At 36.3% G+C, this 11,694-nt stretch overlaps 1 protein-coding gene across 2 annotated transcripts; it reads left to right on the forward strand.

The window, feature by feature from the left end:
• Positions 1–6,999: 6,999 nt before the first annotated feature.
• Positions 7,000–10,804, forward strand: LOC149185511 (actin-depolymerizing factor-like). Of its 2 annotated transcripts, XR_016255632.1 has the most exons (3): positions 7,000–7,572; positions 9,641–10,353; positions 10,481–10,804. XR_016255632.1 is itself a non-coding variant. In XM_089410715.1 (2 exons), the coding sequence occupies exons 1-2, from the start codon at positions 7,325–7,327 to the stop codon at positions 10,086–10,088; spliced, it is 696 nt and encodes a 231-aa protein (XP_089266841.1). In that variant the 5' UTR covers positions 7,000–7,324; the 3' UTR covers positions 10,089–10,804. The 2 variants fall into 2 exon arrangements, 1 of the variants encoding a protein (XP_089266841.1); XM_089410715.1 differs by having other exon boundaries at positions 9,641–10,804.
• The last annotated feature ends 890 nt before the right edge of the window (positions 10,805–11,694 follow it).

The following is an 11,694-nucleotide window of genomic DNA, read 5'->3' on the forward strand; positions in this document are numbered from 1 at the left end:
ATAATTGTTTAAGTGTTTGTGTTATTCATAATCTTTTCGATCCATTGCACTAAGTAACATAGGCAACTTCACACATAGTCTATAATACCTTTATCAGTTTCAGATCAGTTGCATACATTGTCCAATGGGATGAGCATAGTAAAGCCACTGGATTTTGTTCTCATCTTGGGATGAAAAACCAAGGATCTGTTGCTTGTTCATTTTCATCATTTTTGCATTGATCAAAGTGTTTGATGTATTTGCATTTAAAAGAAAAAAAAATATGTGAGAGCATCATGTAAAAGAACTGTGGAGGAGATTAAGATCTGAAAAAGATGTCATGTAATGTGAAATCATGGTTAGTTGATATGAAAACTCACTCCTCGCTGTGAGTTTCGTTAATAGAGAATGCATGCTGAAGGGATGCTTTTCTGACCTCCTCCAAGATCCCACAATCCTCGTTGGCCATGCCTAGGGAAGTAATATGATTTTTTACTTTCTTTCCACAATATTCGGCATCTGCAAATTAAATGAACTAGATGTTTTGATTATTAATGACACTAGTTATGTTGTTACAAAAACTGACAGCGATTCTACAAATGAAAATGAAGATAAGGAATTGATTGGAGTTTATATGATGGCACAGGTGCAGAATGTTAAAAGTTGACCAGTTCCTTGTTGTATTGAATGTTGTTGTCATAAAAAAAGTAAAAGCATTTACAAGTGAAATGAATGATTGCTAAAGTGGATTTCAAATGGCTTATTTCTTTTGATGAAATGGAATATTGGTTGACATATTTATCTTCATTAAATGGGTGATGTTGTATTTGTTGGTTGATTTTTTAGTCTGTATGTGTGTGATTTTCAAGGGCTACGAAGTGCCACTCTCGAATATTTAAGAATTTGTGTGTCCCGGTGGGACATTGAAATAATATTATGTGCAGTGGGTGTGCTATTTAGCCTCTGGCAGAGTTCTGCTCATGCCAACCAACCAAACTGCAAGGAACCTACAAGAAAAATGCATTTATCTGAATTGGAGAAGCACTTCAGAAGTTTTCAAAGCTTGGAAGTCAGAAATTTGTTCAGTAATTTTCATGGTTGGATTGGTTCTCTTCATATCAATTGGAGAAAGTATGTTATAGCACCAATATTACAAGTTTTAGAACCCTGTTAGGATGATAATGAATGATTGAATGCTTTTAATAGTATCGTCTCAGTAGGAGTCATGTGCATGCAACCTGTTGCTTCATGCGTGTAGAAGACCGATTGATTCTACCATGAGACCGTCAAGCAGATTATGTTTGAGATCAGATATTAAACTATATTGGCAATGAATTGGAAGCGGTTGTGTTATCCTCCATAATATCTCAAGGATGAGAAAAGAGATCAACGAAGGTAACCTCATACCACTTAGGGTTCAACAGCTAGCCTTGCTAAACCAGAGAGGGATCTCTCTATAAAGCTCACAACTAAATATGACTGGAGTGGGAAAAAGATGTTAGGCTAGATATGTTCAGCTCATGTAAGGTTTTGAAATTTAGGGTTTTTCTGGACCAGGAGTGAAAATCAGTGAACTAGGTCAAAAGATCAAAGGTTTCAGTTGCAAGAGACATAAAGGAGTAAGGTAGGTATGACTTTGTGATACTTTGGGGTTTTTTCGATATAGTGTAGGGTGGAAAAGGAAAGATTCAAAATGAGCATGGCAAGCATGAATTCATTTATCAAAAGATAGGTAACATAAACATGAAGTTCCTAACAAAATAGAGCTTCAACTTAAGAATTTTGTTTAAAACCTCTTAGGAAACTCACTGAAAAGAATAGATATGGAAATAAGATGAAATTATCATTCATATAAAACTATAACAGAGAGAAAACATTATCACAAAATCACAACACAAGAATTCCTGAATAATAGCTGCAACTGTCTTTTGATTTCCTATAAAAAAAGATAATTGAATAAAAGCTCCAAGAGTTCTACTCACTGATGTCCAACCTTTTGCACTCTAAAATTCATGAAATATATACAATTATCTCATCCCTGGACTAAGGGATTCGAGCTCAATCATCTCCCTAAAGATAGAAACAGTTGCATTAAATTTGGCACTCCTTGCTAGGAATAGGGACCGAATTTCTGAAAATAGGGGTCAAATATTAACTTGTATCTCTTGAATCATGACATCTATTACAAAACTGAAGGACCATTTTGTATATTAGCTTGTGTTTGAGAGAAACCTCTCTCAGTTTTAACAGGTTCATCTCCATCTCCTTGGAATATGTGTCACAATATCATGACTAAAAAATTAAATTATTAAATGTTTAAATATGTAAACCGAGGTTGTAAAGATCTAGTCAAATATTCCAATCCACGACACTTGTGAAGAAACTGAAAGAGGAAAATCATGTTCAGGAAAGTGTATGTGAGATTCATTTGCATACAAATGTGAAGCCCGCCGTTACCAAAACTTTTATAAGACCATGGGAAGAGATTACAAACAATAAACACAGAACTGGTTTGGGTTACAATGAGGATATTCTAGATGTATCTTTTCACATTCTAGATTTTGCTAAACTGATATAATTTTGAAGTGTTGGATTTCTGGATGGTGTTGTTCCAGAACAAGTTGATAGATGCCAACAATGTAACAGAGTTGGACATGTGAAATATCAGTGTTTTTATCTTCACCCATGTGAGCATTGTGGAAAGTGCAATCACCATTCCAATAGATGTTCCAGAAAGAAGACCACTGCAAGAAAGAAGGTAAATTTCGGAATGATTGCTTCTTTGGATTGGACGAAAACAACCAAGAAGATTTATAGGTCATACCGAAGAATATGTTCGAGAGTGATGACTAGCCTTGCAGTGATGAAGGGTACTTCTCACCTTCTATCTGACAAGGGGGGGAATAGTTGATGGTTTACTACAGGTTCGAGTTTGAGATGTCAAGCGAGCCTGAGTCAGAGTTGAGTTGATTGAGTTGATTGAGCACTTCCATGTTTGGAATTGTTCGAGGAACTATTGTGATAGTTCCAAAGTTTGTGGTCACTTTAAAACCACATTTTTGGTTGTTCTGAGAACCACTATGAAGGTTTGAGAGTTGGTGTTGGTTGAGACTTTGAGTTCTCCCATATTGGTTTGTGGTCATCCTTAAAAACCATTTCTTAAGAGACATTCAACTCTTGGCTGAGATGCATTTCTGCATTTTGAGCTCTCCTTCTTGGACTTTGGTACATCCCTTCGGATTAAGGGGGGAATGTTGGACAACTAATCCTTAGGGTTAACAATAGGGTTAGTTTGGGTAGTTATTGGAGTCCAAGAAGACTCAGGAACTAAATTCAATTGTTACCTATATGTGTTTATATGTACAACATGTACATAATTCTTTGAGATTGATTAATATACATTTGATTTAGTTTCCAGTTTGATTGTCCTACAAGAAAAAAGGCGCAAAGTGAGAACTTGTGGACAAAACTGACACTAATTCTAGAGCTTTTGTTTTCAGTGAGTATCCTAAACTAGTTACTTTATGCAAGATTTTTGTGGGATTTTTTTTAGTTTCCCTATCTTCATAGCTTTCCATTTGAAGTTTTAAAGAGAAACTGTTAGGATATTCCGACACATAGGAAATAGTTAAGTATAACTTGGTCTAGTGTAGAGTTAGGTAAATTGTGTTTCTTTACTATGAATTTTGTAACTTACAATCTGACGGTTACGATATGTTCTAGACATGAAGTGATCCGATGGTTCATTCTCTCCTCGGTATTACCGACACTTGATCCATGGCTTAACACCCAATTGGTCCATGATCTCTATTTAAAGAGCATGGAGGGTCATTTGTAGGGTGACCGTTCATGAGATAAGCTTATGTAAATTTTCTTTCTTTTATTAATAAATTGCCTGAAGTGGTCGCGTTGGCTCAGGTCATGGATTGTTTCCCTCTTTGAGGGTTTTAACCACGTCAAGAATACTAGTGTATTGATCTGTGATCTGTTTGTGAGCGGTGTCTTTTGGTGTTCTATCTGAAGAACTTACCCTGTAAATTCCTACATAAACCATATAACACAATGTTTAGTGCTATTCACAATGGTTCTGAATTAAAACAATTCAAAGTTGAACTGGTCAGTCTACAAGTGGGTTCCCTTCTTCCAAAAGATGTGTCCTTTCAACATGATTGAACAAGTATATATTAAAGTTGGACCTTCCCATTTGACCATTGAATTTAAGCAAGAGAGATTTGTTTTCTAAGGTGATTATGTGGAGTAATTTTGTGGATATTTTGCTATCTCTAAGGCAATTTTTGTTGGGCTTAATTTGGTCATGCTTTCTATCCTGTGGAGCTACTGTTTTTGGCCTTGTGGAGCCACTATTTTTGGTCCTATGGAGCCATAGTCTGCCATAGTCCTCGGCCCCTTTCGAACCACAGTCCTTGTCCTTATGGTGCTGTAAACTTTAGCTTTATTTTCGTTGTAGCCCCAGTCTCGTATAATACAATCTGCAAACATAAAACTCAGATATATTGCATTGTTTGAGTTGTCCATTGATAAAGTATAACCAACAAACATGTTTTCCTTCTTTTTCAGCAAGTAATTATCTTGGACATTCTATGGAATTGCAAAACACATAAGATCATATTCTTTGTCATGTATTCTATTTTGTATTAAGTGGAACTTTCTCTCTGCAACTTTGGTCCAAAAACCAAAATAGCCCCTTCCTAAGCATGTTCAGACACTATAACCCTCCCTCGTATCTTCTTGAAGCACAAAGGGGATTTATCAACGAAGAGTCACCAATCCTGCCAACTTCTTGGAAAGCATGAAGATCTTATTGATACTTACAAAAGGCCACAACTGTTATTGTTGTTAGGGAGATATATGATACCCTATATGTTATATTTTACCAACTAATTTTCAAATTTAAAGATATCAATTATAGAGATAATATTATCAGTTTTTCCCAGATGCATGTGTTATTGTAGCATTTTAATGTTGGAACCAGTTTTTCTCGAGAGACTAAGCCATTGGGGCTCTTTTGAACAAACCAGAAATGTTCCTTTACTTTGGCTGCATTCTAGTACAGAACTGAGCAAACAAAAAGTTAGAATAGGTAGTCAAATAGGCATATTTATTTTGTAAGCCAAATTAATATATGTATTATGCTATTTCAACCGGTCTTCTTTTGGAAAGTAGTCCATTAACTTGATAAGTTGTTCCTTAATTTTATAATAAAACAGATTCTTGGTAAGTACTTGTTTAGGACTTTTGATGTATTAAGTAAAATTTGTTGCTTAATTTTTATAATAAGGCAAATCCCTGACAAGTACTTGTTTAGGAATTTTAATGTAATAAGTTTTGTTTGAAACTGGATAAGATATTAATATTATACATATATCAAGTTTATGCATAAAGTTGGTTATCTAAAATAAATTGCTTTTCATTTTTGCCGATCTAAATTATCTCTAAAAATTGCTTTTAAGCCAGTTTCAAAATTACAATTTTCCCATAAGAGTAAGCTCTAATTATGCCTTAAAAAGTTAGGCAAGTTAATTTTGTTTTTTTAACACTATATAAATACCATTATTTATATTTAAATAATAAAACATATACTAATTTTTATTAAAAATAATATTAATTTAATAAATTTTAAATAAAAATTGAAAAAAAAAAAAGAAAAAAGAAAATTTTCAATAATATTCCCATGAATCAAAGTTCAAGGAATGTATTTGTTTTGAGAGTTTCGGAATCAACCCAAATCCTTAAAAAGTCAACAGAAACCCACAATTGTATTAAATTGGGGAATATAGCTACTATATATATATATAACTTAAACTATACAATTTTAACGATTAAAATATTTTTTGCTCTCGAATCTATAAGGGGAAGCTCTAGCATATATATGTAATTTTGACTTTTTTAAATGAATTTACTCTTTTGTCTGATCAGTGGAAAGATGTTATTATTGTAATACTTCTTTTAATAAAATCAATAGCAAAAATTTAATATATATAGTTAAAATACCTAAATTTAAAATATAATATAATATAATAAAATAAATCAATAAAAAATAAAAATCTTAATATTTTAAAATTACTCTTCAAAAGGATTTCGAATCTAGAAAGATAAACAGCAAGACTACCCACTTACAGAGATTAAGTGCAATTAGTCATCTAATGCTAATAATACCAACTATCATGTGATACTAATTAGGCCGATAGGCCTTCCTTTGAAACAGACTTTCGTCGTCCTTTTCATTCTCAGGTTGACACCTGGCGTTCATATTCGGCGGGCATCTGTCGTGATTTCTGTTGCAACCCTCGCAGCAAGCTTCAATGCGTCTTCGTTTGCTTTCAATCCTTTGCTCTGTGGCATGCCTCTCAACACCACTTGCCAACATCGTCATTATGAGCATCACCATCATCGGCATGGAAAGCGGGCTATACTGTTAATCGCTATAACTGTGGCATGCGGGGCACTGTTTCTTTGTTCTGAGCGATCGGAGTCATTTACCCTAGTTCGGCTGGCTCTCGGAATCGGACCTGGAACCTTGTCTGGTCTACGAGTATGTCCTCTTGTTTTCCCAAAACGAGCTGGAAACGGAGGATATTGCATCTTTCAACTATGAATTCTTGCAGAGCATGGGGATTGGAATCACAAAGCACAGGCTGGAGATTTTGAAGTTAGCCAAGTGCGAGCGGGGAAATCGACTCCGTATGTCCAGAGGCTTGTGTCTTCTTTAAAGAAAACGAAGCGCCGCGTTCGGAGATTTGTTTGTGGTTTTCTCCACCCGCCACCGCCTTCGGAGCCGACTCTGTATGTCTCAGCTTCGAAGGTATTTTGCAGAGGAAATCGCAGTTGTAGGCGCTTGGGCGGGTTACTGCCTACTCTGGCTCTCAAGAATGGGGAGGCGGTGGTTTTTGGGCGCGGGGATGCCAAGAAGAAGAAAAGTCCGTTGAGATTGAAAGTTGAGCCAGAGGATTTTCGCAGCTGTGCTCCTCAGAATAATGATCGAGTTTCGCTTGTTAATAGTGGCGGGATTTAGTCATGGGCGTCCATGTTTGACGATTTGAAGCCCACTTAAGGGTTCATAGCTTTTTCTTGATAGTTAATGGCGGGCTATTGGAATTAGGATTCTTGTTTCTTTTCTGTCTTCTTTGCAGCAGCATCCAGAACAGAGTACTAATGTGGAATGGAAAGTAGAGTGTGACCCAATGGTAAACAATAACTAACTTCTTTGATTTTCTTTTCTTTTAGTGGAAACTGATAAAAAAATATTCAATCAATTAATCGGTTGAGTTGAATTTTGTGGGGCATTGAATGGCATTCATCCATCCAGTCGAGCGCTTCTTCTGGAATGGGCGTTGCAGATGACTGCAAGCACGCTTTCCTGGAGCTGAAGAGGAAGAAGATCCATCGCTACCTGGTGTTCAAAATCGACGAGAAAACTAAACAAGTGGTCGTTGAAAAGACCGGAGGACCTGCCGAGAGTTACGATGATTTCACTGCTGCCCTCCCCGAGAACGATTGCCGATACGCTGTCTATGACTTCGATTTTGTCATCTACGAGAACTGTCAGAAAAGCAAGATCTTCTTCATTGCATGGTAATGAATTTCATCCACCTTCCCATTTCAATTCTCCCACAATTCATCAAGCCCACACCCAGTTTAGGCCGGTTCCTATTTAAGTTCCATTTTTAAGAATTTTACACACTAACGAACTCTGATCAAGCTGAAAAATTAAGCTAATGTATTTGAATCGTTGGTGTGTTCACGTCCCAGTCATCCCGGGGGCTCTTGTTATTATGGGTTTCCAGTTTTCTTCTTTTCTATGAAGTTTTTGTGTCGTGAGATATCAGCTTAGTCTTCTTTATATATTTGTTTCCAAGGATTGTCTGGTCTGGTGCAGTTACAAATTTCATTGGATAGGTTAGACAATGCAACCAGTTCCATTATCACAGAGAGATATAAACAAAACCCTCAGCCAATAGGTAAATGTTCCGATCCCTTTAGCCTATTTCATGCTTTATGAATCTGAAAGCTGGATTTGGGATGCAAGACACTGGGTTGATTTGATAGCATCCTCCCCTCACTCTAGTAGTAATAGTATACTAACATTATTGGCTGTATAGTTTTCATGCCTTGTGCCCCTTCTCTAGCTTGTGATTGTTATGTTGGGTGTGTGTTGTGAATAAACCCATATGCATAACAATTGCTAGACAAAGGTGGTTTATTAGGCGTTACCAGTATTGTATGTATGGGATTTTTTATACAATAATAATAATTACCCTTGATGAAGGGGATCTCTGTTGTGTCTGATTGAAGCCATGATGCCTTAACTTCCTATGTTCTCGGTTGTCTGTAACGGATTTTGTTCCAGAATAATTAATTTCTCTTAATGAAGGAAATCTCTGTTGTGTCTAATTGAAGCTATGATGCCTTAACCACCTATCTTCTCTGTGGTTATGGACTGTTATCTTATTCAAACTCTCTGCGATACTAGATTAATACAGGCCTTTTTTGAAGCCTCCATCAAACATGCACAATTGCATATCTTCCCTCTTCTAGAAAAGGGTGCAGTTGGTAAGAAATTTCAGACTTCTCTATAGTTTTCCTTCTTGGTAGCCACTGGAAGAGAAGGAACTTTTGGTTATCTGCTTATGTGAGCCCTTTCTGAAAATTAATGATATTTCTATGGATCATATTAATTCAAATTTTCTTATGTCAACTATAAAAAAAAATCTCAGTCTATGGGTCCATATCGTCTTTGACTTTTCACAACATTGAAGCCATGATGCCTTAACCACCTCTCCTTGTGGATCTTCTCTCTGATTATGGAGTATTATCTCATTCAAACACTGCAATGCTGGATTAATACAGGCCCTTTATTGAAGCCTACATTGAACAGGCACAACTTCATTGTCCTCCTCTCTACAAAAGGATAAAGGCATTAAGAAATTTTAGCCATCTGTAAATTTTTCCTTTTTGATAACTACTAGAGGAGAAGGAACCTTTGCTGCTCTGCATAAGTGTAAGGTCATCTAAGTTTTTTAAAACTTAATGATCTTTCTATGGATCATGTTAATTCAAATTGTCTTATGTCAACGATAAAAAAAATTTTGTCTATTGGTCCAGTTTGTATCGACATTGAATTTTCATAACATCATGTCTGATAGAAGCCGTGATCCCTTAATTGCATCTCATTTGTGGATGATATCTTTGGTTTTGGGCTGTTATCTAATTCAAACACTCTGCAATGCTAGATTGCTACATGCCATTAGGCTACAGGCCTTTTCTGAAGCTTCTGAATCCTCCGACAACCGGGCAGAAGTTCATTTGTCCTCCTTTATACTACATGCTACAGGTGGCAATGAATTTCACCCATTTGTAAAGTTTTCCTTTTGGTTACCACTGGAGGAGCCGGAACCGTTTGCTTCTCTGCTTACGTGTAGGTCCATCTATTTCTTTTTGAAACATGATCGTTATATGTATCAAGTCAATTTTAATTGTCTTATATTGACTATAAAAAATCTCCAGCCTAGTGAGCTAGCTCAAGTGGTTAAGTGATTTGAGCTTCATGCAGGAGGTCCCATTCCCTTTTTTTTGTTTATCAACTCTTGTCTATATAAAATATTGTCTTTATGTATGAGTTATGGAATCCATGCATTTTCAGGTGTCCAGATGTATCCAAAATCAGAGCAAAGATGCTTTATGCTATAACTAAGGACAGACTGAAAAGGGAACTTGATGGTTTTCATTATGACGTTCAGGCCACTGATCCCGCTGAGATAGATATTGAAGTGATTAGAGACCGTGTCGTTTTTGCCACATACCTTTCAATTTATTATTGCAGGGCAGTGCCATTAAATTTCTGTTATGAACTCGTTGCAGTGGGAGATATTTTTATAAGAAAAATTGCAGCCTTGTCTGACAGTTCTTGCTTTATTGTTTCATTGCTTATACATGGATATTCAGCTCATACAAAAGGTTGTATCGATCTGGTTGGTATTCAGAGTACTTGGTCGCAGGTTGTATCTATCTGGTTGGTTTTCAAAGTACTGGGTCTCAGGCCTTTTGCAGTTTGGTTTGCCTTTCATAATTTTTATGACGTAGAACTTTGATTCTGTATTACGTAGAACTATCACTTTGCAAGTACAGTTTCAGTAAGCCAGCTCAAGTGCTTAAGTGATTTGAGCCTCATGCAGGAGGTCCCCATTTCTTTTTTTTGTTTGTCAACTCTTATCTATTTAAAATATTGTATTTATGTATGAGTGATGGAATCCATGCATTTTCAGGTGTCCAGATGTATCCAAAATCAGAACAAATATGCTTTATGCTACAACTAAGGACAGACTGAAAAGGGAACTTGATGGTTTTCACTATGAGGTTCAGGCCACTGATCCCGCTGAGATAGATATTGAAGTGATTAGAGACCATGTCGTTTTTTCCACATACCTTTCAATTTATTATTGCAGGGCTGTGTCATTAAATTTCTGCTATGAATTTGTTGCAGTGGGAGATATTTTTATAAGAAAAATTGCAGCCTTGTCTGACAGTTCTTGCTTTATTGTTTCATTACTTATACATGGATATTCAGCTCATACAAAAGGTTGTATCGATCTGGTTGGTATTCAGAGTACTTGGTCTCAGGTTGTATCGATCTGTTTGGTTTCCAGAGTACTGGGTCTCAGGCCTTTTGCAGTTTGGTTTGCCTTTCATAATTTTTATGATGTAGAGCTTTGATTCTGTATTACGTAGAACTATCACTCTGCAAGTACAGTTTCACTATTAGCTTTGTAAATATTTTTCCTTAGCAAGAACTATCACTCTGCAAGTACAGTTTCACCATTAGCTTTGTAAATATTTTTCCTTAGCAATAGCTTATGGCTTGGACAAGAAGGGTGGAGAGAAAAATATTGTTGTTTTTGATTTTGGCAGTGTCACGTTTCATATTAAAAAACAAAAACAAAAGCAAAACTAAACTAAACTTCAAAAAAAGGGGAATGAAATCAATCACGAAGAAGTATGAAAAAGGATCAAATTAATCTGCAATGCAACAGAGTCAACACATAAACAATAACAGCTAGGTTGCACAGTAGATCCACAACGATTGCATAAACATAAACGGTCTGCTTCTCCAAGATGATCATTGCCATCAAATCCATGTATTACAGTGCTTCCATTACCAGTGAAATCACAATTATCATAAGGGCAATGCCCAAATCCCATGTTACGTCATGGGGGAGGCCCTGCCTGTGGCCTATGAACAGTAAACAAAGGGAAACAGCCAGAATCCACCAAGTAAAATCAATGGGAAGAAACTTTATTATCTTGTGAGTAAGAGCTTTAGTAGCTTCTCTCATTATTTCCTTCACCAACTCGGAGATGACAGTAGTTACAGCTTCTATGAAACACTTGGCCAATCTCTCTGCCATTTTCAATTCCGCCAAAGTGCTATTGCTGCCAAAACAAACAAATTGGATTGTTAACGAGATGCTCCTGACATCTTCAACGATAAACTATAAAGAGACGAGGAAGAGTAATACTAAACAACAATATTAAATCTAAATCTAAATCATTTCTGAAAATCCGAATAACCAGAACATGGGAAGTCTTACCGTATAGCCCAACAAAGACGAGCCCGGTGTGGCTTGGACGCACATGATTTTGAAGGGACATGCCGGCATTTTATAAGTTTATAGAAAAGCAATGACAATGACAATGTGA

Source organism: Pinus tabuliformis, chromosome 3_1 (genome assembly GCF_031772625.1).
Source record: "Pinus tabuliformis cultivar Carrire ecotype Pingquan chromosome 3_1, CPIR1, whole genome shotgun sequence".
Classification (NCBI taxonomy): Eukaryota; Viridiplantae; Streptophyta; class Pinopsida; order Pinales; family Pinaceae; genus Pinus; species Pinus tabuliformis.